Source organism: Cygnus olor, chromosome 5 (assembly GCF_009769625.2).
Source record: "Cygnus olor isolate bCygOlo1 chromosome 5, bCygOlo1.pri.v2, whole genome shotgun sequence".
NCBI lineage: Eukaryota > Metazoa > Chordata > Aves > Anseriformes > Anatidae > Cygnus > Cygnus olor.
Genome location: NC_049173.1, coordinates 30,557,498 through 30,584,442, shown reverse-complemented (window position 1 = coordinate 30,584,442; position 26,945 = coordinate 30,557,498). Strand labels below are relative to the sequence as shown.

At 47.9% G+C, this 26,945-nt stretch overlaps 6 protein-coding genes across 7 annotated transcripts; 4 read left to right on the top strand and 2 right to left on the bottom strand.

Moving 5' to 3' along the window:
• Positions 1-2,990, top strand: LOC121071702 (olfactory receptor 1052-like). Its single transcript, XM_040560278.1, has 2 exons — positions 1-293; positions 2,038-2,990. The coding sequence occupies exon 2, from the start codon at positions 2,052-2,054 to the stop codon at positions 2,988-2,990; it is 939 nt and encodes a 312-aa protein (XP_040416212.1). The 5' UTR covers positions 1-293; positions 2,038-2,051.
• A 5,583-nt stretch (positions 2,991-8,573) lies between these two features.
• Positions 8,574-12,284, top strand: LOC121070602 (olfactory receptor 1020-like). Its single transcript, XM_040557986.1, has 3 exons — positions 8,574-9,477; positions 9,578-9,660; positions 12,210-12,284. The coding sequence occupies exons 1-3, from the start codon at positions 8,574-8,576 to the stop codon at positions 12,282-12,284; spliced, it is 1,062 nt and encodes a 353-aa protein (XP_040413920.1).
• A 1,633-nt stretch (positions 12,285-13,917) lies between these two features.
• LOC121070601 (olfactory receptor 8I2-like) lies at positions 13,918-14,862 on the top strand. The gene has a single exon (XM_040557985.1). The coding sequence runs from the start codon at positions 13,918-13,920 to the stop codon at positions 14,860-14,862; it is 945 nt and encodes a 314-aa protein (XP_040413919.1).
• A 1,442-nt stretch (positions 14,863-16,304) lies between these two features.
• LOC121071692 (olfactory receptor 1052-like) lies at positions 16,305-19,560 on the bottom strand. 2 transcript variants are annotated; one of them, XM_040560252.1, is made up of 2 exons: positions 17,735-19,560; positions 16,305-16,642 (listed from the first exon to the last, which is right to left on the bottom strand). In XM_040560252.1, exons 1-2 carry the CDS (start codon positions 18,641-18,643, stop codon positions 16,397-16,399), a joined length of 1,155 nt encoding a protein of 384 aa, XP_040416186.1. In that variant the 5' UTR covers positions 18,644-19,560; the 3' UTR covers positions 16,305-16,396. The 2 variants fall into 2 exon arrangements, with proteins under 2 accessions (XP_040416186.1, XP_040416188.1); XM_040560254.1 differs by lacking the exon at positions 16,305-16,642 and having other exon boundaries at positions 17,527-19,560.
• Positions 19,561-22,635: 3,075 nt separating this feature from the next.
• Positions 22,636-25,000, bottom strand: FEN1 (flap structure-specific endonuclease 1). Its single transcript, XM_040560251.1, has 2 exons — positions 24,895-25,000; positions 22,636-24,397 (listed from the first exon to the last, which is right to left on the bottom strand). The coding sequence occupies exon 2, from the start codon at positions 24,394-24,396 to the stop codon at positions 23,251-23,253; it is 1,146 nt and encodes a 381-aa protein (XP_040416185.1). The 5' UTR covers position 24,397; positions 24,895-25,000; the 3' UTR covers positions 22,636-23,250.
• Positions 24,975-26,413, top strand: TMEM258 (transmembrane protein 258). The gene is made up of 4 exons (XM_040560299.1): positions 24,975-25,105; positions 25,381-25,490; positions 25,574-25,726; positions 26,272-26,413. Exons 1-3 carry the CDS (start codon positions 25,103-25,105, stop codon positions 25,698-25,700), a joined length of 240 nt encoding a protein of 79 aa, XP_040416233.1. The 5' UTR covers positions 24,975-25,102; the 3' UTR covers positions 25,701-25,726; positions 26,272-26,413.
• Positions 26,414-26,945: the final 532 nt, after the last annotated feature.

The following is a 26,945-nucleotide window of genomic DNA, read 5'->3' as shown; positions in this document are numbered from 1 at the left end:
GGAGGCTGCTCTGATTTACACCAGCTAAAGGTTTTCTCCTCTGTCTTGGTTAAAGATGAAATATTTCTGCTGGGATGCACTTGGAATGCACACCAGTATATGAATTCAAAAGTGTGCAGGGATCAAAAGTCATGGTGCTTATGGTATCTTTAAGGAGCCTGTGAGAAGAAGAGAGGAGAGCACTCTCAAGGAGGAATTAACCCACCCACCAAGCCTGAGACAAAGTGTGTGTGTTCAGATGATGGAAAAGAGCTCTGCAATGAGTCTTCTGATCCTGATGCTCACCTGATGGGGTAAGACTTTGATCTTCATCTTTACTCTTGTAAATTTGTAATTGTTCTGTTCTAAACCTTCATGTTATTAGGGACAGAAACCTGTATTTTACCCTTTCACTAAAGTAAGCAGCCTGATTATGTGCCTAAATTCAGGTAACGGGAGCTGAGTGAGCCTGGCTCAGCACAACTCTGTGGTCTCCCCTCTGGCCAAGGGGAGAGGCAGGAGATGCTGGAGGGAGATGAGTTTTGCCTATGAAAAATGGGATGAGGGAAGTCCTCATGAGCATCCACACCACCAGGATGCTGTGCTGTGCCACAGCCAAGATTCCTCTGTGAAGGATTTTCTTCACAGATTGCCTCTTAAAACAGTGAATTCTCACACTGACTCTTTTTTTTCCTTTTTTCCTTTGGCTGTTTTCCTCTCTTCTGCCAGAACTGTGAGCCATTCCCTGTTCTCACCTGGAAATGAGATGCAATTCAGTTGGATGCTGCTGCCTAAGCACATTGGGGAAGGCACCAGGTGTTACTTTATATTCCAGGACATCACAGATCCTATTTCTGCCTGGTCTCGGCCAGTACATTACAGCTGGTTCATATTCATATTCATAAATGCTTGCAGCTCTCTCACCTGACACTTGAATCACTTCTGCAAATCAGGTTTCATCTCCTGGCCCATTTCTGAAAATGCAAGGCATGATGAATGTCATCAATGTATTGTGGTGGTTAATGGTGCCTCATGGCAAGGGCAAGTGATGAGCAGGGATGCAACGGGCTTTGGTCAGCTCAACTCCATAACAGCTTTGAGTATTTATTGATAAACAGATTTATTTTCTATTAAATCCACATGAATTCTTTATACATGGGACCCTAACACCCGGAGTAATGTGTTTGCTCTCAGTGTCATGGGGCAATCAAGACAGATTTTGATGTTTAACACTTAATTGTATATTCTCTAAGTTATATTAATGAAATGTTTGATGCTCATCCCAGTACAAAACAACAGCTTCAGATTCAAATTGCACTCATGGTCTCCCTGGCTTCCTCTCCCCAAGATTTCTGAGACTAATATTAAACTTCTCATTTATTTCTTGACTTTCAGGATCATGCAACCTCTTCTCACTCCCAAAAACTTCGTCTTTTCCACAGTCTCTCTTCCAAAACCAAGGAAGAAAAGCTATGGTATTTTTACTTTTACCCCAAACTGTTACAGTTGTAGCCAGAAAATGCTGCTGAAGACACAGCCATCCTGTTCAGGGCACCCTCTGATCTGTTCGAAATTGGCGAGGGGAGAGGAGTGAAACAAATAAGGAGAAAGGCTTAATTGCTAGAGGGCAAGGGCAGAGCTGGTAACTTAGCCTATGTCATCTGAATCTCTATCTGATGTTTCATCCATCGATCTCATCAAACTGCAGGTGCCAAAATGAGATCCTGAGTTAGAGATGAACATGACCTAAGGTCTGCCCACAGGCTGGTAGGTAAGATGCCTTCAACAGTGACTTGCTGCAGGCTGGTGTGGGTGTTTAGGAAAGCTGGGATGCCTTCTCTTCTCCTTCCCTTGGACTGTAGAAGACAAGCTCAGACCAGCTGGCTGACTTCTCATGGCTAATGTGTGGTCCCTACTGTCCTAGATCCCTAGAAATGAATGGTCTGGGTATCCTAGCTCTATGGCGTAAATTGTCAACTTATCCAATTTCAGATTAAAAATAATTTTAAAAGGCATCATTTTCATTGTCCTGTGTCTTTGTGCTCTCTCCCTTGGTAGACACGAGGCCCTAAATGGCAGAGGAGAATTGCACCTCGGTGGCAGAGTTCATTCTCGAGGGCCTGACTGACCAACCAGAGATGAAGGCAGCCCTCTTCGTGGTGTTTCTGCTCATCTACATCATCACCCTTTTGGGCAACATGGGGATAATCATCATCATCCAAGGTGACCCCCGGCTCCATACATCCATGTACGTCTTCCTTGGCAGCCTCTCGGTGGTGGACATCTGCTTCTCCTCTGTGATTGCCCCCAGGACTCTGGTGAACTTCCTATCAGAGAGGAGGACCATTTCCTTTGCTGGCTGCACAGGCCAAACCTTCTTCTACATTGTTTTTGTGACCACTGAGTGCTTCCTGCTGGCCGTCATGGCATATGACCGGTACGTGGCCATCTGTAACCCACTGCTCTATTCGGCCGTTATGACTCGGAGGCTGTGTGTGCAGCTGGTGGTGGGGTCCTACATCGGGGGCATCCTGAATGCCATCATACAGATGACCTTCATCATCAGGCTGCCCTTCTGCAACTCCAACGTCATCAATCACTTCTTCTGCGATGTTCCTCCCCTCCTGGCTCTGGCCTGTGCCAACACCTACATCAATGAGATGATCCTCTTCTCCTTAGCTGGTGTCATTGAGCTCAGCACCATCTCCATCATCCTGGTCTCATACACCTTCATTTCCTTTGCCATCCTGAGGATCCGTTCAGCTGAAGGTAGGCAAAAAGCCTTCTCCACCTGTGTGTCCCACCTGACAGCTGTGACCCTGTTGTATGGGACGACAATCTTCATGTATTTGCGCCCCAGCTCTAGTTACTCCCTGAACACAGATAAGATGGTCTCTGTCTTCTACACAGTGGTGATTCCAATGCTGAACCCACTCATCTACAGCCTGAGGAACCAAGTGGTGAAGGATGCACTGAGGAGAAGAGCAGAAAGAATCACTGTTGGGGTCTGAGCAGAGTTAATGACACAGGAGCCGGCGAAGACCTTGGGAAACCACAAATGCACAGAGCATCATAGGCCAGGACTCAGGCCACTTGGCTGTGGGGCTTTGTCTCAGGCTGTGGAGCCTCCATCCATGCAGGTGTTCCAAACATGCCTGAATGAGGCCATGTGCAACCGTGTAGTGTGAGGTCAGCCCTGCTTTGAGCACATGATGGGATTCTTTTGATCAGAAAGGACATCTGGGAGGCCTCTAGTCCTATGAGTGCCAAGTTATATGCATTCACATGTGTGCGTATCCATAAAAATGCAGCAATTCCATATTATACAACGTATTTATATATTATATTCCTTTGTGTTCACATACACATTTGTTACTGATTTCCATGTCAATCCCTAGCTCAAATTAGCTGTAATACCAAGCTGTAGCCCCCTGCTTGGTAAATGAAGGGGTGTGGGACATGCTGTTGTTGGGTTTATCAGAAAAATGCCTATACCAGAAAAATGCCAAATAATGTCACAGAACATTTCCTGATCCTGCAGAGTTTAGCAGCATGCCATGATTTGGGATCAGCATTTCTCCTCAGGGTTAACCTGGGCTTACATTTTCTTGGTAAGAAATTAAAAATATTTATGTTATCCAGAAGGGTTCATGAAGGCAGGACATCCCCCCCAGGATTAGACCCAGGATCTGGCTGGGGAGGTGGCTCCTTCAAAAGCTCTTCCTGGGAAAGATGGGAACAATATCTGAATGGGTAAATTATGATGTTTTAGTGTCGGGGGTGAGGTGGGGGGGGGATAACTGTATAAGGTGAATAAGACAACTGAATATGAAATATGATTTTTTAAATAGGTCTGTTTGAAACCAGGCTGCTAAGTTACCAGAACTTTGCAGAGTTAAATTGATCTTTTAGCTTTTTTTTGGGTAGCCATATGCATTTCTCCATTTTTTTTTCCTCTCACGATTTCTGACTTTCAAAGGCTTGAAACAAAGCTGTAATTGGCTTACTAATTTATGCCCACAGTGTCTTGTTAGATACAAAGAAAATATTTTCAGTAGCGGCTGCATCCTGTGATCTTTCACTTCACCATGAGGCAGTGGGGAAAAGGACTTTAAAAAAGGGGGGAGGGGGGGGGCGGAAGAAAAAAGAGGAGGGTAATAATAAAAAATAATAAAAATAACAAAGTATGTATTTCTTACACAAGAAGCAACTCCTGCCACAAATTACAGCTCCCACCTTTCACCATTTTACCTAGAAACTGCTGTGGGTGCTGTGAAATGCTACCGTTCCCCTGGTGGGTTTGCCACAATTATTTTTTCCCCACCCCAAAAAACTTTTCTACATTCCTCTAGCACTTCCTCAGTTCAAAGTAATGGGTGTCCCCACAAAGGTCTCTGGAGGGCACTCAGAGGGTCATCTGAGGAGACGGCCGGGGCTCCTCCTGGATGAGGACTCTTTAACTTGGTGTGAGTTCTACCATCATTTGAGGAAAAATCCTCTCCCAAACACATCAACCAGTGGAACATAACCCACACAGTGATGTGACCTTGGTCAGCACCTAAAACTTGAACAATTATTTTTAACACTGAAGTCACCACCCCAAAGCTGACTCTCATTGCTGCTGGCAAGGCAACACGGCGGGCTTGTACAAGTACACCACAGACAAAATGTTGTTCCTTGGACGTGCCTTTCCTTCTCAAATGCTGCATTTCACCTGCCACTGAATAAAATCCATGCCTGTGTGCACATATATGACTTATTGCTTCTGTAAGTGTTGTGCTGTCAGCCCCTAGAGACACACAATGACCAAAGCAGTCTCGTTCAGGTATTAAAAGGGAGCGCTGCAGGCGGGAAATGCTAAATTATTGGCTAGGAAAGTACTGATCAGCATTTCTTGTACGTCGTCACCATCTATTGGGCACTGTTGGAAATATCTACTCCTCCTTCTGTTAGCTGAAAACTTTTTTTTTTTTTTTTGGTCCTATTAAGCCTTGGGTAACTGAGAGGCTTGGCGTTGAGCAGAAGGACAGAGAAACAGCATGTAAGTAAAACAGGGCCCTTGTGTTGCCTCCACAGCTGGTGACCCATCACAGCACTGGGAGAGAGGGAAACTTTACTGCTGAAATGAGGTTTTAAGCTTTTTTTTTTTTTTTTTTTTTAAATAAAAGGCAATTCTTGAGTGAGGCCTCAGGTTAGATGAAATCCAGATTGAATCCAGACTGAATCTTTTTTTTTTATATATATATATATATATATTTTTTTTTTATAAAAAAATAATCCTGGGTGAGCAGGTCTTCTCAGTGCACTCAGATGCTAAATTAAATGGGTTAGGCTGCTTGTGTGGCTGCCTGGCTCCCGCGTAAACATTTTGGATTCATTCTGTTGACATTCCCTGGGAAGAGTGACCCTTCATGGTTAAATTTTGGTTAGGGGGATAGCACTGGAGTCCCCCAGCTCCCATTTGTTTTTTCTGGAGCAGATGAAGAGCTGACTTACATCTTCCTCTAGGATGAGCTGCAGCCTGCAGGGCCACACCTCAGCTTCCTGAACAAAGAGCAGAAAGAGTTTCTGGCTGAAAAATAAAGGCAGGTGCATCAAATGGAAAGTAAGGCTTTTCTCATTATAAGCGTAAACTTAAAAAAGTAAGTGCTGGATTTCTCATCTCTTGTAGTCTGGACTGGGGGTTGAATGAGTTCAAGAAGAGCCATGATGTGTGTATGTGTGGAATAAGGGCTTCTGAATATAGACATCACATGCATAGTGTGGGGAACTACAAGAAACCATCTCTGGTATGAAACTATTAAAGACAACGTTTTTGAGCTGATGTTGTTGAAATAAAACCTTCTGTTGGCATCAATGCTAAAAGACCTTTGGCTGTAGCTTGCCCTGCTGAGTCTCAGGACATGCCTGGGCTCTCCAGAGGCTGAGTTTAGCTCGATGGGACAATTCCCCGTTGCTTGCACTGTTATTCCCCCCATTACCCCCCCCAGCTTGGTGAATACTTCAAGCCGATGAGCCCTGGAAGCACAGGTTGATGCTGTGCACCTCTCCAGGATGAGCAGGGAGCAGCTGGAAGTGCAACAACTGTCCTCTGCTTGAGGACAGCAAGGACAGCCGCCCTCAGAGACCAGAAGGGTGCTGGACATGCGAACACAAGGAGCACTTGTGCAATTTGAAATCTCTTACTAATGAGTCTTTTCTGTACTTTTAGATAATTTGGACTCTAGGACTCCTAAAATAACAGCAGGACATTTTAGGTCTATATTTTAGGCATGTTCCCATACCAAGATTTTGAGAATATCATTCACAGTGAGAGCGGATGAATGGCTACCTAAGCAGGACAACACATTGCAGACTGTTCTGCAAGGCATTGCTCTGCAGCCAGGGTCTCGTGTCTATACCTTTGTGGTTGAAGTGCTGGAAAAAACTAATGACAAGCTGCTCAGTGAGTCAAAGAGTGGCTTATTGAATGGTCTTGCAATGGTTTGCCTAAGAAATGCAAGATCTTATTGAATTTGAGCAGGTGGTGTAAATGCAGGTCCTTTTCCCATGAGGAAAAACAAGAATATTTGTGCTTTTGCTGGCAGCTAGTTAGCAGAATATTGAACTACTGGCTGTCAGCATGAGCAGTGTAGGACCCGAGGCAGGAAGGTATGGGTTTTAGTTTAATTTATCTCCATTCTGGTCAATGTCTTCAAGAAGCAGGGAGATGTGATTCCTGACAGGGAGCTTCAGCTTCCCATTCTGAGATGAAGCCTGTGCCCCTGGTTAATTGTGCAGCTTGGGCCAATCCTCCCGGTGTCCCCATCTCAGCATCTGGATGCTGCCTCCAGGGTAGGTCCAGCCCTGGGCCCCGGCAGCTCCGTTTTCATTAGCTGCAGCCCGTCCCCTGGCTCCTTGCAGGGGTCTCAGAGATGCTGCTTCCCCTCAGGCGGTGGAAAAAGTGTCTCTAAATCTCCATTAATAATAACGTGAGGCCAGACACATTGCTCACAGGACATCTGAAATTAGGTGTCTGGCTCTGGAGCGGAACCTCCCCCCTGAGCAAAGTGTCATAAGATCATGATGGCTTCTAAGCGTGGGTCCGCTTGTCAGGTTACAGATGAGATGCACTCTCTCTCTGCTCTCTGGTGTAATGCTATCAAGTGATGATTAATGTTATCCAGGAAAAAAAATCAATGTTTTTTTATTCCATCCATTGCAGAGTGTCATTTTAGGAGCTGCAGCTTTCTGTCTAGTGAGCAGAGAGAGAGACTGAATTTATCTTTTACCTCTGGTTTCAGCATCAAGTCCAAAACAAAAACCCAGCAAGACAAGTCCCGGCTCCTATTACTGCTCCACCTTACACGAGGACAAGTTATGCTGGGAGAGGTCGCATTTTCCAGTGCTTTCACCCAGACGCAGTCTTCCTGGGAGATCTGCTGCCTGAATTCACAGGTGTGCTCACACTGGACATGGAGCACCCACCCAGGCTCTGATGCTGGCTGGAGAGGTGTTCCTGTCCTTGTCAGAAAAGACAGGGCAGATACGACCACATTTAAGCACACAGCATGCTTTAAATTAGATGTATTTAAGCAGAAATGATGCTTAAACTGCGATCTTGATGTGAGCGTGATCTGAGTATGACAGGTCTGAACCAATATAGCCAGATGGTGGATGTGGCATGCATGCTTTGTTACATGCTAACTTGTTACTTTCACTTTCTCCTTTTCTTTGGTTATGTGAAGCTGTACAAATTTGTCCAACAATTAAATCCATTTCCCTGGTGCTTTTGAGCAAACTGCAGGCCAGCAGTAGGGCCCAGGCCATGAGCTGCACCACAACGTCTCCAGCAGCTCCATCGTTTGATGAGGTGAAGCCGCTCCAGAAGGTCCCATCCAGGAGGTGCCTTGGTTAAGGAGCTGCCTGTCTTTGTACCTAGCCAATGACTGCGTTTCATCACTTTCTTTTAGAGAAGAATTCACTAGTTACTCTTCCAAAGGCTTCCAAATTTCTGTCGCCTGCAGTTAAGTCTGTACGGGGAGCTCAAAGGGTGAACCACTGCAAAGCCACAAGGAACTGGACAGTCTTCTCCTAGGACTCTTCTGAGGGAGTTTATGAGCTTAAGTGGCAGGACTGTGAGACTCCATTTTGGTGCAATATCTCACATTTTTTTTATTGTCTCTATCTGCCTCTTCTGCTGCTGATGTCTTTACAGTGTGGATGACTGTGCAACATACCCTTATGGAGATGTCCTTACAGTGTGGTTTCCAATTGCATTCGAAATGTGGGTTCCTTCAAAGAGGTACCCAAAGTGTAATGCTGAAGTTTGAAGTTCCTGAAGAAACCACCACTGTCACTGGTCTGATTTTTTGCAAAATGGAGGCCAGAATCACTCACCTTTTTTCTGGTGGGCATGTGTATTCATCTATCACTGTACAGAAGACTGTTCTTGGGAACTTGAGGCTTTCTATAAATCCCTCAGAGATTTATACTGACTTAAAGCTTTGTGGCTGGTAGAAAAGAATTAATATTCAACATTGTTGACAGACTTGGGCCTATTAAGCATTGTCATTTGAAAGATGTATTGTGGGTACACTGCTTGTATACTCAGTATGGTTGAAGATAATTCTACATCTGCACCTGAATTCTTTCTCCTGGGCTTTACGAGCCAAGAAGACCTGCAGGTGATATGCTTTGTCTTATTCCTTGCCATCTACGTGGTCAGCCTAGTGGGAAATCTGGGGGTGATCACATTAATCAGAATTGATTCTTGCCTGCACACACCCATGTACTTCTTCCTCAGCCACTTGTCTCTCCTGGATGCCTGCTACTCCTCCACCATCATCCCTCAGGCCTTGCTGAACTTTTTGGTGAAGAGGAAGGCCATCTCCTTCATGAGGTGTGCCGGTCAACTCTTCTCCTTTGCCACCTGTGCCACTGCTGAGTGCTATGTGCTGGCTGCCATGGCTTACGACCGCTACGTGGCGATTTGCAACCCGCTGCTGTACCCTGTGGTCATGTCCCGTCGGCTCTGCATTGGGATATTGGCAGGTGCCTACCTGGCCGGAGTGCTCAGCTCGGCCATCCACACGGTTTCCATATTCCATCTCCCGTTCTGCCATTCCAGGAGAATCAACCACTTCTTCTGTGATGGCCCGCCGCTACTAGCCCTCTCCTGCTCTGATGCCCATGTCAGCAGGGCGGTGGTTTCTGCTGTGGTGGGCTTCAACGTGCTAAGCACCACGGTCTTCATCCTGGTCTCCTACTGGCTGGTCCTGTCCGTGGTCCTGCAGATCCGCTCCGTAGCCGGGCGGCACAGAGCCTTCTCCACCTGTGCCTCTCACTTGGTCTCCGTCACTTTGTACTACGGCAGCTCCCTCTTCATGTACCTGCGCCCCAGCTCCACAGCCACCTTGGACCATGACAAGGTGGTCTCTGTGCTGTATGCAGTTGTAGTCCCCATGCTGAACCCTCTGATATACAGCCTGAGAAATACAGAAATGAAGAACGCCGTCAGGAAAGCTCAAGGTAGATTGCTCTCCTTGCTGCCCATCAGAGGTCCCATCAGGGCCAGCTGAAATGAGAGGGCTAGGGAGGCTTCAATATTACTTCCAATTACACACCTTCCAGCAGCAATTTATTATTTGGCTATTAACAAAAATAATAACCAACTTAATTTCATGCTTCAGAGAGCCAAAGGTAGGACATAGGCCCTGTCTTTGTCCCGCACCTTGCTGCTGTTGACATCAAATTGGTCCATGTCTGCTCGCTCATGTCTTCCATTAATGGCTGATGAATTTCCTGGAAATACGAGGCTGTTAACTGAATTTTCCAGCAGTTGGCTTGAGACCATGAATTTAGGTCACATGAAATAATGCTGTGACAGTGTTTTTTGTTTGAAATAATCTTTGAAGCCTGGTCTTGTTTTGGTTTGTTTTGTTTCCCCAACTTCAACTGCAGGTTATTTTTTCCCCGATTCACATTGCTTTTCCTATATTCATGAGCCTTGGTTTTTAGCCTAGTATTGAGTGTGGACAAAGCAAATTAAAGAAAAAAGAGAGTGGAAATTTTTTTCTACCCAGTTCTGGTACATTGCCAGAACTGACAGTCTGGTGCCTTCCAGCAGAAAAACAAATTGACAAAAAAGAAAAAGAAAAAAAAAAAAAGCACATTAAAACCATCTACATGTTTCTCCATCTTGCTTCCCCATCTTTACACAGTTTGGTGTTCTCTTCTGTCTGCCACTTCTTCTGTATTTTCTAGGTGTCTGGTACAAAATTATCATTTAATATTTGTGCTGTTTTATAACGTCTCTTCATCCAGCAGAAGCTTTCAGGAACATCCTCACTCATACTTTATTAGAGTAAACATAGGAAGTCTGAGCTAATTCTGCTGCATCTTCAAAGCAGCTGTGCAAAATGATGCTTTTGAGCAAAGAAAGAGCATGCCATGCGGTCACCACCGAAGTGTATGGAAATATATCTGCTGAGAGGGCTCTCTGTGTCAACGCTCCAGCAATTCATGCAGCAAATGCTCTGTTAGGTTTGTTTTCAGCAACCTTCAATGCAACGTTAGATCAGCAACCAGCTTTCCCTGTTGCTTATAAAATGGTTCTACAGCAAAAGTTTGTGATATCTGGGGATAAATAAAAAGCAAGCTGCCCCGGGATTGTCTTCCAGTCTTTTCCTATCTGACTCATGTTTTCTGAGTTTTCTGCCTTGGAGCATTAACCATTCAGAGCAGAGCCAGCTTAGGCTTTCCTGGCAGTCAGTGGACACGTTGGCCTCCTGAAGGGACAGTTCAGATTTTGTCTTTTGCTGCAACCAAGTTAATGCAGGAAGGTACCAAACAATAATTCAGGCTTGACTGTAATGGTTGCTGCTGACCTGGCATGAAGAAATGTGTTTAGACAAATAATATAGAAGGTATTTAAATGAACATGTAAGCCATTTTATCTACGTTTTCCATATGATGCTCCACCAGTTTTTCTCAAGAGTCCTGCTCCTTTGCACCACATGCATGCTGGGTCTCTCCCAGCCTCCTTTTTGGAGAGAAAAGAGTGGTTCCTTCCAGTGTTGGTAAAAAGGTTAATTCTCTAATGGCTAAATTCAAAGCACACCACCTGGGAGGGAAGCCAGTTGACTAAACACAGTGCTCGAGTGTTGTTTTAGATGCCCCACAGTATTCTGGCTCCTCTTCCCAGAAGCTCTAAGTCTGAGTTATGTTTCTGACCTGCTACCCATCCAGCAGACCCCAAACTCCCAAATGCCCATAGTCCCCTTAAATAACACATATTCAGGGGACTGGATTCCGTACCCATGTTTGGTCAGATGAAGTCATTTCAGTGACCGTTTGGGTACTAAATGGGATGAGATGTGAGATCCAGCTTTCATCTTCATACCGCGCAGGAGCACTTTTGAAATTGCAATGCTCTGTATGACAGAACTATTATTAACCATTCAACACGTGCACAAATACTTCTCAGCACCTTCTCGTGCACAGGCAGTTTAGGTTCAGGGAGAAATCTGAGCATTTTGTTGGGAGATGAGTGCCTCGGACTGATGGGATACATGTCCAGACCCCACTGATGCCTTCTGCTTGATGCTTGAGCATTGGGATGTTTATGACGATGGAGAGGCACCCCGATATGTGTTTGACTCATGAGCTGAAGGACCAAACACAGCCCCTGGGATGCCTCCACTTGAAGTTTGAGGAAATAACCAAAAAAAAAATATTTCTGTTTGCTTATTACTGAGAGTTGTATGGTTATGAACAGATCTCAAGCACAAGCACATTAATATGAAAACTCTCTTAACAAATAGATTTCAGATCACATGCGTCTTCATTGTTTCTCAATATGACAATTTACTTATAAACAGCTAAATTTGAAAACATTTCAAACTAATTTTCCAAGCCCTGGTTCAGTCCAATATTGAAAATAATATTAACTACAGTGCATCCCTTCTCTCCCAGGCTTCAGATTTGGCATTGCTCAGGGAGCAAGTCCCAAAGGTCAGCAAATGACATCTCCCTTGCAAACACACATACATCTGCCTTATAACCATGCTTATATAAGGCTCAGAAAAATAATTATTTGCAGACACTTGCATAAAAAGATATATTTGCATCTCTCACGTACATCTCTACTGAAAGAGATGGACTCTACAGCTTTCATGCTGTGGCTTTGGTGACACAGATCAGAGCCTGCTTTGAAGATGCTGCTGGACCGACTTGATCTCTTTTCTTAGGAAAAGGGTAAGAACTGCTCTGTTGTAAAGACAGAACAGTGGAAGCCCCTTAGTGGCAACTTGGGAATGAAATAAGCTCCAGCACAGATTTTCAGCCCTAGGCCATCTGTAGCTTCATTTTCTTTGTCTTCTCACACTTCAGGAAAGAGCTGGAGGCATGAGTAGAATCATCTGTGTTGGAAAAGACGTTCAAGATCATCAAGTCCAACCTTCAAAGAGAGTAAAGGGAAAAGAATCCGGAACAAGTGAGCACAGGGATGTACAGCTGAGAAAGGAGGGTAGATAATAGAGGACTTTGGGGGTAATTTTGTTTATACCTTGTAGATTTTATAATCGTTTTGCTTTCCAGTGATCAAGTAGCAAGCCTAATCAAAAAAGACCAAAACAAATAAGCAAAAAGAAAGAAAGACAGCCTTATTTAGTGTTTCTGTTTATATGGCTGACCAGCAGCTGTTGTCACACATTTCTGCCGGGAAGAAAATTCAGAAAAAAAACCTTCTGCTCCATGAAGTCCTGTAGTGTGTGCTCGTGCTCCGAAGGCGCTTCATCCATGTCGGCAAGGTCTTTAACATCTAGAATATTCTGAACTTTGAAGCAGGTTAAGTAAGGTCTGCTTTGCTCCAGGGCTGGGGGCTCATGCAGGAGGTGGTCGTAACAGATGATTTCTTTGGGATGGGATTGTGCACGTTGAGGTCGCCATCAATTTAATTCCCTTGATGAAACTGGATGATTTGTGTCCTCAAAAGCATGCTTATTTCTGTTGACAACAAATGGAGGCTACATCTACATTTCTAGCCTGTTTTGTCCTAGAAGATCTTAGTTCAGTAGAATAAAATGAGTGACCAGGAAATATGCTCAAAGAACATGCTCCTGATCCCACCTAAAACTGATCCAGAAACATTTTAGATGGCTAGTTGAGGTGTAGACATCTGTAGGCAGATCTTCTATTCGCAGAGTGACTGGACATGGGAGATGGAAATATCCAGGTAACAGCTAGCTGCAACTTCTGAATTTTGGCTTATATATTTATTTTAAGACCATTTTTTAGTAGGTGGATGCTTGAGTTGGTCATAGAAAGCTTGCTGCAAGCTCAGCAAAGCTGTGCCAGAGCCAACACCTCTGCTGTTCCCCCTACCTAGCACTGGCAGGGATTTTTCTTCAAAAACAGACAAATTAAAAGAAAAAAAAAAAAAAGAAAGAAAGAAAGAAAGAAATACCAGTTGCAAGTGCACAGCTTTGTGTCAAAATGAAAAGGCTGTGCCCCAACTGGTGATGCTATAGAAGAACACTGATTCTGTCTGAGGAAAAAAAAAAAAAAAAAAGAAAAAGATGAGAGAAAAATCCTTAAAATTTCCAGAAAGCAGTAGTGGGGATTCCTAGCTTCTCTCTTTTACACATTTTGGAATGTGTTTATTTGACTTTGATTTCTTACATTTGAATAATCTTAATGGCTCCTTAGTATATGCTGTATAAATCACAGCATTATTTATTTGCTTTTAATACCTGTGTGATTATAGCCTTCACTTGTTTGACTTGGAAGTTTTGGCTAAAGACAGAGTCACCTTGTAATTTTCTAAAAATTATACCACTTTCTATTGCATTTACTATATGGGTGAAGCTGTGATTCTTCCACAGTATTTCTCTCTCGGAGCTTTATTTCACTGATTCATTTTATTTCTATGCAATTTCACCATAACTTGATAAAAATATGGACGGTGAAAACTTCACAGCTTTGTCCGGCTTCATCCTCTTGGGATTCTCTGATGTTCCAGAGCTACAAACGCCCATGTTCATTATTTTCTTGTCATTGTATGCATTATTGGTGATGGGGAACCTGCTGCTGATGCTGCTGATCAACACTGACCCCCAGCTGTACAAGCCCATGTATTTCTTCCTGACCCACTTGTCCTTCATGGACCTCTGCCTTTCCTCTGCTGTCATCCCCAAAGCCCTGGAGATCTTCCTGTTTGAGACAAGCAACATCTCTTTTGTGGGCTGCTTTGCCCAGATGCATGTTTTCCTCATGCTCGTCATCTGCGAGTGCTTTCTCCTGGGGATGATGGCTTATGACCGGTATGCGGCTGTGTGCCAGCCACTGCGCTACGCCGCCCTCATGTCCCGGACACATTGCTACAAGATGACCATGCTGGTGTACGCCACAGGCTTCATCACCTCGCTGGTACACACGGTGCTGGCGGGGAGGTTGGCTTTCTGCCAGGCGAGGAGCATCAACCACTTCTTCTGTGAGCTGCCCGCTCTCCTGCACCTCTCCTGCTCCAGCACCCGCCCCAACCACATCCTGCAGGTATGCAGTGCTGAGTTCAACATCGTGGGCTCCATCGTGGTGATCCTGACATCCTACGCCTGCATCCTGTACACAGTCCTGAGGATGCCTTCTGCAGGGAGGCGGCTGAAGGTGTTCTCCACCTGCACCTCCCATCTGGCCGCCGTCACCATCTTCTACGTGCCGGGGCTGGTCACCTACATGCTGCCCAGCAAAGCCAGACCTCAGGATGAAGAGAAGCTGGTTTCCATCTTCTACACTGCAGTGACCCCCTTGCTCAACCCCCTGGTCTACAGCCTGAGGAACAGGGAGGTGAAGGGGGCTCTGAGGAGGCTGTGGGGCCGAAGTCTGTTCCCACATGTGCCCTGACTTTGAAGCTGCATTGGGAGCTCTGCAACTCTTCGGTGGTAATGAAGGAATAGTCATTAGCCGTCATTATTGTTGAGCTTACAGACAGGGAGATCACACAGCAATAACAGGTACAGAGTACCAACACAGCGAGTCATCCAATTCAAACAATCACAATTCATTTTAATCATGGCATGAGCCTTCGATAGTCCATCAGAATAATTGTCAGTGCTTTCCCAGCAAAAACAATATGGTACCATGAGGTTTTGTGTATAGGCCATGTTAAATGAAAATGTGGCCAGCTAAAGGGATGCTCAAATTGGAAGTAAAGACTTACTGATGTTTTCTTTTCCAGATTAGTAAGTTTTTTTATGCCCAAACTGCAGATGTGCAAATGAGCTGGAAGAGCTGAGGCTGTGTTTGAGTCAGTGCAGTGATGTTTGGAGACCTGCAGCTTGCTCCAGGCTCTGAATTTCTGTAGGAGTTTTCTGCTTGGGCAGCGCCTAGTTAACAAATTGCATTTTGCAGGAAGGACTCAGGTCTTTCCCTCCCTGGGAGCTGCCCCAGTGACCACAGCACAGGTCTTTGCTCATGCCCATGCCCTGAGGAGCCTCCCCATGGAAAGCTGCCAGGTACATCCTGAGACTGTGGGCATCCAGGTCAAGGTACAGATGTGGACTGAAGTGCAGATTTTCCCTGCTGTATAGAAGAAACATCAGAAACCACAAAGCCATGGCATTGGCTCAGGGGACTTGTATCAGTACAAACAACTTGTCATGGGCACACATAGATTAATTAGCACGTTGCCAGAAGCATGTCCCAATCAAAATCTTCACAAAGATCTTCTTGCAGTATGGGTTTTTTTTGTTTGTTTGTGGGTTTTTTTGTTGTTTTTTACATCTACTTATCTTTTCTTTTTGGACAATGAGAGGCTCAAATTCTTCGTGTGGCAATCACTGAACAACACCTGACAGAATTATGGCTCTTCTGCAGGGTGCAGCATGACTGGGGTGAAAGGTGCTCTAGAGAGAACAGTAGACAGAAAGATTTTTTAACGTTTAATCAACACATGCCCTATATGTTCAATGAACTATACAATTTCTGGAAGAATGTGTACAGCCATTGTTGCTTGTATAAATGCTAAAGTGAATAAATACTGTCTTATTTAAATAAGCATCTTTGTAAACTATGCTGTTGGTGGTGTTATTTTTTTTCTAAAAGAGTCATAACAAAGAATGAATGAATGAATGAAATGGCAACCAGTTAAAGCCACTACAGAGCTTTTAAACAAACCTTGCGATGGAGTTTGTATGAAAAGCAGAGGCATTTGGGCAGTGCCCCCCCGAGACAGACGGGGGCTGCTGAAGTGCTTCATTCGGGGTGACTCAGGATAGTGGGGCGAGAACTGTCACACATGGCAGAGGAGCTCGGTGCTCCTTTCTGCTCTGTCCTTCCACCCTTGATGCAGAGGAACACGTCAGAGCAGATGAAGTGCAGTGCTAGACCTGTTTAGGGTACTGGGTGGGAAAAAAACAGTTCCTCTCTCACTGGGACATCAGAGAGGGCAGCCACGGTCATTGCCCCCACCTGAGACATCCACCTTCAGCCACACATCCACACGTCTCTTCACTACCTCCAGGGATGGGGACTCCACCACCCCCCCAGGCAGCCTGTTCCAATGCCCAACCACCCTTTCCATGACTAAATTCTTCCTGACATCCAACCTAAACCTCCCCTGGCACAACTTGAGGCTGCTTCCTCGCATCCTATCACTTGTCACCTGAGATAAGAGACTGACACCCTCCTCACTGTGACCTTCCACGGAGGTGCAGAGAGCGAAGAGGTCTCCCCTCAGCCTCCTTTTCTCCAGACTAAACAGCCCCAGCTCCCTCAGCCACCCCTCATAACTCTGGTTTTCTTGTCCCTACACCAGCTTCATTGCTCTTCTCTGAACACATCCCAGCAACTCAATGCCCTTGTTTTAGTGAGAGCACCAAACAGCAAAATGCATGAACTGCTCCTCATGCTGGGCAAGACCATCTAGTGCCCAAGCTGAGAGTAACAGAAGCTTTTGTGAAAGGGTTTACAAAGATTTTTGTTTTTTTTTTTTCTGGTTTTGCCTCTTGTGAAGTGACCCCTGCTAAGCTGGATGCTCCGGGCAGATTTTACTTTACACTATGTTATGCATCCACAATGCAGACTTTTACAACTGAGAAAAAATAAAATAAAATAAAAAAGATAAAAAAGTTGGGTTATTGTTATAACCAATGCAGTGGTTATGCTTAGGTCATGATCCCTGTGGCCATCAAAATAAATCACAGTCACTCAACTATTTAGCATCTTGATAAGTACACCAGAGCACAGCATGTAGACTTACTGCCCTCATCGCCTGATCTTTCAGTGTCTCTGCTCCCTTTCCCTTTCCTCACTTTCCACGGCACATCCTCCTGGAAGAAAATGAGATTATTTTCTTGTAGTTTGCAGAAGTGAGGCTTTTTTTGGTTATACCTCCACAAAGCCCTCCAGTTCTTGAGCTTGCTCCTGGAGGGATCACTGCTTGAATTACTGCAACTTCTTATGAAACTAAGGCTAAAAGGGAGAATCCTTTTGAGCTTATTTTTACCGCCTTCTCTGATATTACCTAATTTGTGAATAAAGCAAGAGGTGACAAGGAAATGCTTATGAGACCTTTGGAGACAGGATGTTGGGTAACATGGAGTCTCTGCAAAATTTAAAGCAGGGTTAAAATTTGCTGCATCTGTTTCTCTACAAGTATGTGACTCCTTACTACTCTGCAGAGCTGATACAAACCTCTTGCTGCTTTCCCTTTACATCAGCTGATTGGGGTCAACTTGGTCAGTGGGCAGCTCGCAAAAATGATTTTTGCTGTGGCTCTTCTGAGCACATCCTTGACCTCCTTGTTCCTCAAGCTGTAGATCATAGGGTTCAGCATCGGGACGACCATGGTGTAGAAGACTGCAGTGACTTTCTCCATTTGCAGTGAGTACTTGGAGCCCGGCTGCATGTGGCTGAGTCCGGCGGGCACGTAGAACAAGGCGACGGTCAGCAGGTGGGAGGCACAGGTGGAGAAGGCTTTGTGCCTGCCTCTGGCAGACCTGATCCTCAGGATGGAGACGAGGATGTATGCATATGAGATGATGATGACGAAGAGCACGGACATGGAAATGGTCCCATTGAAGGTTACGAGCAAAAGCTCATTGAGGTGGTCGTCAGCGCAGGTGAGTTTCAGCAGAGGGTTGGTGTCACAGAAGTAATGGTTGATGACATTAGGCCCACAGAACGGCAAGGGCAGCAAGCAACACGTTTGGGTTAGGGAGTTCAAAATCCCCCCCAGGTACGACCCAGCCACCAGCTGCACGCAGACTCTCTTGGGCATGGAAACAGCATATAGCAGGGGGTTGCAAATAGCTACGTAGCGGTCGTATGCCATCACAGCCAGCAAGAAAACCTCTGTGGTCACGAACACAAGAAAAAAGAAATGCTGGGTGAAGCAGGCAGAGTAAGAAATGGTTTTATTTTCAACCAGGAAGACAATAAGCAGCCTGGGACAAAAGACAGAGGAGTAGCAAAGATCAACAACAGACAAATTGCAGAGGAAGAAGTACATGGGAGTGTGCAGCTGGGGGGTTGTCGTGATCAGTGTGATGAGCCCAAGATTGCCCATCAGGGTGATGAGATAAATCACTGAGAAGACTATGAAGAGAGGAGTCTGCAGCTCAGGCTCACTTGTCAGTCCTAGGAGGATAAACTGGGTCACCACGGTGCTATTGCCTTCAGCCATATCACCACGTATCAGAGTAGCGTACCTGTTGGAAGGAGGTAAAACTGGGAAGTACAAAAAAGCAATGGCATGGCTTGCATATGATGCTGCTATCAGCAAGTACCTTATGTTGACTGCCCACTAAATGTACAAAGCTTTGATAGTCGAGGCACCAGCTAACTCTGGTTAGGTTCCCAGCAAGCCCCCACGGGCAGAGCAACTCACCCGAAGCCCTTCAGAAGCTGCATTTTGTCCTCTTTAGTCATGAGGCTGAATTTAAAAATGAGTTTTCATTTTCAGAAAAAAAGACAGTAATGCATGATTCGAAAAAGCATTTAGAGATGCTGTGGTATATTTGTGAGAACTTTACAAATGTGCTGCCTCCTTTTCTTACAAGTGGCAGCAGAAGAGGGGAACGTGCTGCTTTGCCCCACGAGAAGGCTGAGTGTGCCGGGGTCATGAAGACGTGGGACAGAATAACTTCTCCCTAACTTCAGAGAGAGGGGAACATCCCCCAGCCAGTGTGGGAATTCAGAGAAATGGGACTTTGTTACACTTAACGCGTGTGTCTGCTCCAGCTCAATTAGCATTTACATGTTTTTTCTGCACTCAGGATGGGCATTTTCAGTCTGGGCTTCACCATTGCAGGACTAAGATGTGACTTGTACGTAATATGTATTTAGTAGAAATCTGTTAGTTGTATCCATGGGAATCCAGGAGGTGAGGAACAACAACAAAAAATAAATCATGTATTAGAAGGCTCCATACAGCAGAAAGAAAATTGATGCCTTCACTTTTCAAACCACAAACACTGCGCACATGGTATTTTTCTAATCAAGACCCTCCAGTCCCCATTACTCACTCTTTCCAGTGGAGCACAGCAGATTTCAGGAATCCTTCCTATGCCTGGAAGCCTGATTCCTGGTATAAAAAGCTGTTCTCCCGTTAATTAACAATAACATGATTGTGATAAACTGCAGTGGAAAACTTTGTGTAGGGATACGTAGGGAAAAAGAAAAAGGTAGTGGAATGAGATGACCCAGAAGGCAGGCAGGTGGGTGGTACTTGAGATGAACAGCAAGGAAAGAGGGGCCCTAAATCAGAAGCTCCTGGAAGCAAACCTGTGTCACCGCATCAGGAAAACCTCCTCTGTGTCTCAGCACCCTCGTTCCCCCCCTTCTGCTTCTCTGCAGTACTGAGACCTCTCCCTAACGCTCAGCTGTCTCACGGTTTTCAAAGACCCTTGTTCTCCCTTAGTAAAGGCATGATTATTACCTACCCAACTCGAGCGTGCTGTTCTCTCTACAGCACATTGCCCCGAAGGGTGGCAGGATGCAGGGGGCAATGCCTGGTGGTTCTGCTCATGCACCAGGCATCAGTGAATGTGTTACTTAAACACCTGCGTTGTAGTGGTTCCCACCAGGGAAACCAAATTTGGGATCCATTACCACATCCCACATTTCCCGTATGCAGCTAGAGTCCTACTTACAGTTCCACAGCAGATACCGTCCTCCGTTTACAAATCACTTTGTGAGTTGCCAACAACCACAGATAGCTGGTAGGATATTTCTTGGTTTTGGCTGCAGCTGCTTTTCCCTTCCACTAAATGAACATCTTCCTGAGTGCACCTGAACACCCTTACCATATAGAAAATCCACCCCACCCTAATGCTGGGACCAAGTTCTCTCTTTCTCAAGCAATGATCAATATTCCATCGGGAGTTGCTCCAGGCACTGCTGCACAGTTTTATTCCGCTTAGAGAAAAATCCTGATGGCCAAAAATCCCCCAGTACCAAAAGTTGTGCCGATTCCTCACGGGCTGAGACCTGTGCAGGTCTCCCAGACTACACGGCTCCTTCACAGCATGCTCCTGCCCTTGGCTTCCCTCTGTCTGCTCTATTCATTTTATGTGTTCAGGGCAGGAGAGCAACTCTTCAAATGTTTTCTCTGAGATTTTGTCCCAATGAGATGGTGACACCTACACAGGGAGCCTCCAGGTAACACCTAGTCATTAGAATTTCAGATGTATGGAAAATGTAGAGTCTAGGTATATTTTGCTAATAAGCTTTTGCTATGTATCAGTAATCTTACAAACTTGAATGCTGTGTGATTTAACCCTACACTGGATTTGAAGTGTGTGCCTACAGTCCTGCTTTCCCTGCATAACACCGCGCTCTTACCCAGCATCCGAACGTGTTTCTGCGATTTGCACACCAAACGTGCATGTTGTCCTAAGGTAGAAAGAAGAAACACGATCCATTTTTCTCCATTCTTAGAAATATTCTGATGTTACACGCGGAGGGAAGTTTGCAGACGCGCCGCTGAGAAGTGAGGCAGAACGGCCATGGCAGCCCTGCCAGGCACCAGCCTTTTGACCAGGGCGGGTTATGCAGCATCCCCAAGGGCTTGTGCAGGGGGACAGCTGCAGGGTTTATTTACTCCTTTGGCCCTCATTGATAAAATCCCCAAAGTAAGTCGCAGCTCAGCAAAGAGTTTCATGCCAACCACAAAGGGGATCATTAGAAACTCTCGTAAGAGTTTGGGTAAGCGTGGACTTAGGTCTGGTCTCCCCCGGCTAACCATGTGGAAAGTGCTCATTAACCTTTGTTTGCTCAGTGCTGGTGTGGATGGGGTGAGATGAGGTGAGGGGAGGAACCTTCATTTTGGCAAAGCCACGGGGGGGAAAGAAGGCATATGAGTATGCCAGGAAAAGCTTAATGGGATGCCAAGGTTGGGCAGGTGTGCTCCCCAATTCATGTGTTAGGAAGATGGCTCCTAGAGAAGTGGAAGTCTGCTCGAGATGAAAGCGACTACTGGGTGCCTGCCTGAAGGCACCGATCGGTGACGTAGGTGCCCAAGCTCCTTATAATCTAATCGACAGTCTGATCTACCTCTCCGAGCTGCTTTTGCAGGCAGCAAAGGAGAAACACATTCTGCCCTGAAAATGTGCATCAGACGATGCATCCCATCTGCAACCGCAGACCAGGTTCCTAACATTTAGACAAGCAAATGAGACCAGATTTGTAATTGCTAATAGGTGTGGGTTTGTTTTGTTTTCTGTAGTTTCTTCATTTTCGGACAGCGGTTACATTTGTTCCCTTCACCATGAAATCCTCCCCGTGATTTAAGACGCAGCAGTGCCCACAGCCAAGGCGATTGGCACTGGAACCTTTGTCAAAACCCCCAGACACTGTGGTTTTGAACACACCAGAGAGCACGAGTAACAAGGCCTTTCCAGCCCAAGCAGTGGCTATTTGGCAGCTATTAGGTGTATCATTAGCTTTGAGCACTGTATGTAGCAAGAGCACTTGGAGCACCTGAAGCTTCAGATTAATTTCCCTGCTGAGTGTTGGAAGAGGCTTAAAAACCAGGGTTATCTTAGCAATGTTAATAGAATCCCCCTCCGAAACAAGCCTGGCTTCTTGTTTTATAAGTCTGCAAAGAGCTGACCCACAGATGTGTTGTCTACAAATCTTTCAAGTCACTGTTAACACCTGGATTAAAACATGAATTTCCTGTATTCAGGCCTGAGCTTGATTTGTCAGCTATTGTCATTAATGGGTTTCCTCTTTAAAACTGAGATTTTACTTTACCTGTGCAAGCTTCAGCAACAAGGTTTAAGCTATCACTCCAGAGAATTTGGTAAATGTATTTGTATATAAATTTTATTCTGGAAAGAAAAAAATAAAAAAGCACATTGCTTGGACAAGTAAAAGGTTATGCAAAATACAGAACAAAATTTAAAAAAAAAGGCATGTTTTTTCTCCTTAGTCTGGGATCTATGTCTCTGTGTGTACAATGTGGAAGGATGTGTTAAGAAATCAAGAGGGTGAGGAGGTTTCCATTTTAGGTTTATTGACATTTTTCTTATTAAACATAAAATTGAGCCTAGCGGGAAGATTTGGGGTTGGAGAGCTGCAGTTTCAGGTCAGCTTGTCCTCGGTTTATGCATTAAGAGCAGGCTAGGGCTTTGGAATCCACAATACAGCTTTTTTTTCCTTTTTTTTTTAAACAACAAAAAAAATTACTACAGTAAGAGAAGGAAGCCAGTACCTGAGGTCCTCACTAAAGGGAGAAGCTTACGTCACTATTTCAAGTCTCCTCCCAATTCCACCTTGCCTTCCATTCATGTCTCCCCATTTTCTGACTCTGCCGCTTGCACCTTACCTCTTTTTAGATGAGCTGTGTCAGGGAGAAACCTCTCCTCCAATACCTGTGCCTGATTCGCTCTCTAGGTGTTCAGCTTTTTCTCTCTTAAATCTGAAGGGGATTTGTGGTTGGGTGTCACCTCCCATCCCTGAGGCCTCACTGTCGAAAGCCTCCAACCGACAGAGGCTACAGCTGAACTGCTGAACGCAGCCCCCTCATTCCTCACCCACCACCTTCTTGCCCCTGCCAGCTCCCCCCAGCTGCAGATCTCAGCCCTCTTTGCCCCCCAGCCTTATGCCTTACTACCGCTGCTGAAGCACTCGCATCTTTCACTAGCCTAGCCTTGTTGGAAGGACTATGACAGCAACCCGCACAGCATCCTTCCAAGCAGTGACACACAGGACAGAAAGACGACTGTTTGTTATTAGCCAAAAATTCCCAGTTGAGCATAAAAACTAACAGCTGGGGTTTGAGTCTGCTTATTTCCCCTTTTTGAACTTGGCTGCGGCATTGTTGGTCTTGGCTTTCTTCTTCGCCGACCCCTTGGACTCAGGCTCCTTGCGCTTGGCCGACGTGATGGAGCCCGTCACCTTGAAGAAGTCGTCCAGCCGGCCCTGCGTGCTGCCCTGACGGCTTTTGCTCAGCCTTTTGACGCCGTTGCGGACGCGCTCCTCGTTGAACTGTTTCTCCACGCACATGAACTGGACGAGCTGCTCTTCGTTCGGCTCCATCCACTTCAGCTCGATGTCGTCAGGGTTGACCACGTCTGGCTCTAGAAAGAGCTTCTGGGCCTCCTTGTGCAACCAGTTCTCGGGCAGAGGGTACTTCTTGGTGTCTATGTGCTGAACGATCTCCTCAATGGTTTTGTGCTGTCTGATGAGCTCAACGGCCCGCTTGGGTCCGATGCCGCGGATGCTCTCGCAGTAGTCGCAGCCCAGGAGGATGCATAGATCCACAAACTGCTCCCAGGTCAGATCGAGGTCCTGCAGGATACGGTTCAGGTGGAACTCCTGGATGGGCAGCTTCTTAGCTTCGCTGGCAGTAAGATGCCGCATCAGCACGGGACTGCCGAAGGTCAGGCAATCCATATCTTCCGTGGCGGCCGCGTAGACCTTCCCTGCCTTCACCAGGGTGGCACAGCTGGCTTCCGCCTCCCCCGGGGCCTCCACGTAGGGGATGCCCATCAGCATCAGTAGCTTCTTGCACTCGTCGGTGTGCTGCTGGGTCACCTTGACCAGCCTCTTGCTGAACTTCTCAATGTTGATCTCCTCTCCGGCCTGCTGGGCCTCCTGCAGGTGCTTCTCGGCCTCAGCCCGCCGCTCGGTCCTCTTGGCCAGCTCCCCCGACTTCAGCTGCGGCGGCTTGCCGTCGAAGACGTACACGGGCTTGATGCCGTTCTCCACCATGCGGATGGTGCGGTAGAACATGCCCATCAGGTGGCTGGTGGTCTCGCCCTCCTCGTTCTGCAGCACCTCGGCGCCCTGCCGCACGGCGATCAGGAACTGGTAGATGCTCATGGAGGCGTCGATGGCCACCTTCCGCCCAAAGTACGCCTTGATGTCGTTCTCACGGATGGCGCCGGGCGCCACGTCGGCGATCAGCTTGGCCAGGCCGTGGATCCCCATCCTGCGGGGCACAGGGGCTGCGCTCAGCGCCCGCAGGGGGCTGCGGGGACCGGGCAGGGACAAGGGGATGGGGACGGCTCCCCCCAGCACCAGGAATCCGTGCCCCGCAGGCTGCAGACCCCGGCACCGGTCCCGGTTCCAGACCCTGGCCCCGATCCCATTCCCGGTCCCGTTCCCGGTCCCACCCCGCAGCCCCAGTTCCAAGCCCCGTCCCCATCCCCGGTCCCGGTCCCGGTTCCGGTTCCGGTTCCGGTTCCAGCCCCCGGCCCCGGCCCCGGCCCCGGTCCCGGCCCCGGCCCCGGTCCCGGTCACAGCCCCCAGTCCCGGTCCCGGTTCCAGCCCCCGGCCCCGGCCACGGCCCCGGCCCCGGTCCCGGTCCCAGCCCCGGCCCCGGGCCCGGGCCCCGGTCCCGGGCCCGGGCCCCGGGTCCAGCTCCCGGACCCATTCCCGGTCCCGGTCCCGGTCCCGGTCCCGCCGTTCTCCCCCCGCCGCCATTACCCGCCCCGTCCCACCGCCGCCGCTCCCGCGCTCAGCCGCGACGCCCGCCGGGAGCCGGCGGAGCCAATGGGGCGCGGCTCCCGCCCGCTCCGTCCCCCCGTCCCAGCACGCACCGCTCGCGGTTCCGCTTCCGACGGGGGCGGGCAGCGGCGGGAGCCGGGGCGACGTGTCGGGACGGGACGGGACCGGGACCGGGACCTGGGGCGCCATGGTGGGAGCGGAAGCGGGACCGGGGACCGGGACTGGGGACCGGGGACAGGGGACCGGGACCGGAAAACGGGGAACGGGGAACGGGGCCGGGAACGGGGGCTGAGGAAGGGAACCGGGAACGGGGCCGGGGAGGAGGTAGAACGGGGCCTGCGGCGGAACCGGGAACGGGAACCGGGGCTGGGAATCAGGAGCTGAGGAGGGGAAGCGGGGACGGGGAACGGGGACCGGGGATCCCGGGAACCGCCAGCCCCGCTGCCCGTCGCCGTGCCCCCGCAGGAGCTGGAGGCGATGAGCCGGTACACCAGCCCGGTGAACCCGGCCGTGTTCCCGCACCTCACCGTGGTGCTGCTGGCCATCGGCATGTTCTTCACCGCCTGGTTCTTCGTGTATCCTGCGGGACCGGGGACGGGGACGGGGGTGGTGGTGCCTCGCTGTGCCCCCGTTGTCGCCTTAACCCCCCGGCCGGCAGCTATGAGGTGACCTCCACCAAGTACACGCGGGACATCTACAAGGAGCTGCTGATCTCGCTGGTGGCCTCGCTCTTCATGGGCTTCGGCGTCCTGTTCCTGCTGCTGTGGGTCGGTATCTACGTGTGAGGCCGCCCGGCGCCCCCCCGACGGCTGTAAGCTGCCCGAGACCTTCGTGCTGTGCGTGATGTCTGCGTGCAGGGGGTGCCTGGAGACCTGCCCCCAGGGCAGCTGCTCTGTACAAAACCCAGATTTCTTCGGGGGTAGATTTAGGGCATGTAAAGGGCCGGGCCCTGATCCCAGCCTCCGCAGGGCAGCCCTGGGGTTTAAGCAGTGCAGCTGCCTCACAGCACACACCTCTGCCGCTGCTTTTCCTCCATCAGCTGCGCTTCTGCCAGCGCTGAGCTGCAACGCAGCCACTGGCTGATTTAAGTGGAGAGGGGTCCTGTGCGCCTCTGTTAACTGCGGTCAGAACTGGTGTTCATCGCAGTTTGAGGAAGCGTGTTCGCTGTGCGCATTCCTCTGCTCAAGGCATGTTTCTGACCCAGCAGCTTCTGGTGGGGGATCTGCCCCCGCACTGTGCGGGGCTTTCTCTGTGCTCACACAGTGCCGGCAGGCTGCGGTTTGAGTGGCTGCAGCAGCATCCAGGGCTGCTCTGGGTAAAGCTGTCTCACCTCCTTCCTCTCTCCTTTGGTTCCAGGTGGGAGGCCGTGCAGAAGTTCTTTTTATATTTCTTTTACACTTCTACAAGGAAGCCTGTGTCAGGCATGGACTGTGCTCCTGTCAGGTGACTGCTGCCAGCACAACAAACCAAACCTGAATAAAGCTGGCCTCGTGATGTACCTGTCTTTGGACTTGCGGTTTGTCTTTCAGATGCTTTTCACCTGGCTTTTTGAAACAGCCTCGATTTCTGCACAAAATCCATGAGCCCTGGGATGGTCCCCGTATTGCACTTGAAATTCCAGCAGCCGTCTCCTTGGCTGATTTCAGCAGCTGGAGCAGCTGTTTTGTAAGGAATCAAGCACAGTTTGTATTTCCTTCTAGGCTATTGAACACACAATTGGAATTGAGCTGGACTTCCTACTGCAGAGAATAGTTAATGCTGTGAAACTGCAGCTGGTGGTGTGTGACACATCCCTGGTGTCAAACTTAGGCAGCTTGACAGTGGCTTTCTTTGGTAGTGGAGTTCCTGGGCTGCAGCAAGTGCGGGAAGCCAGGGGAAGTGGCTGTCAGATGTGGGCAGATTTCAGTGGTGAGAGGGTGTTATGTTGGGGAATTCATCAGCACTGTGCTGTGGCCCCAAGAGACTGGGGTCACTGATGTGACAAGATCAGAAAGGTGCTGCACAAAGACAGGTTACTTCCTTTCAGCAGC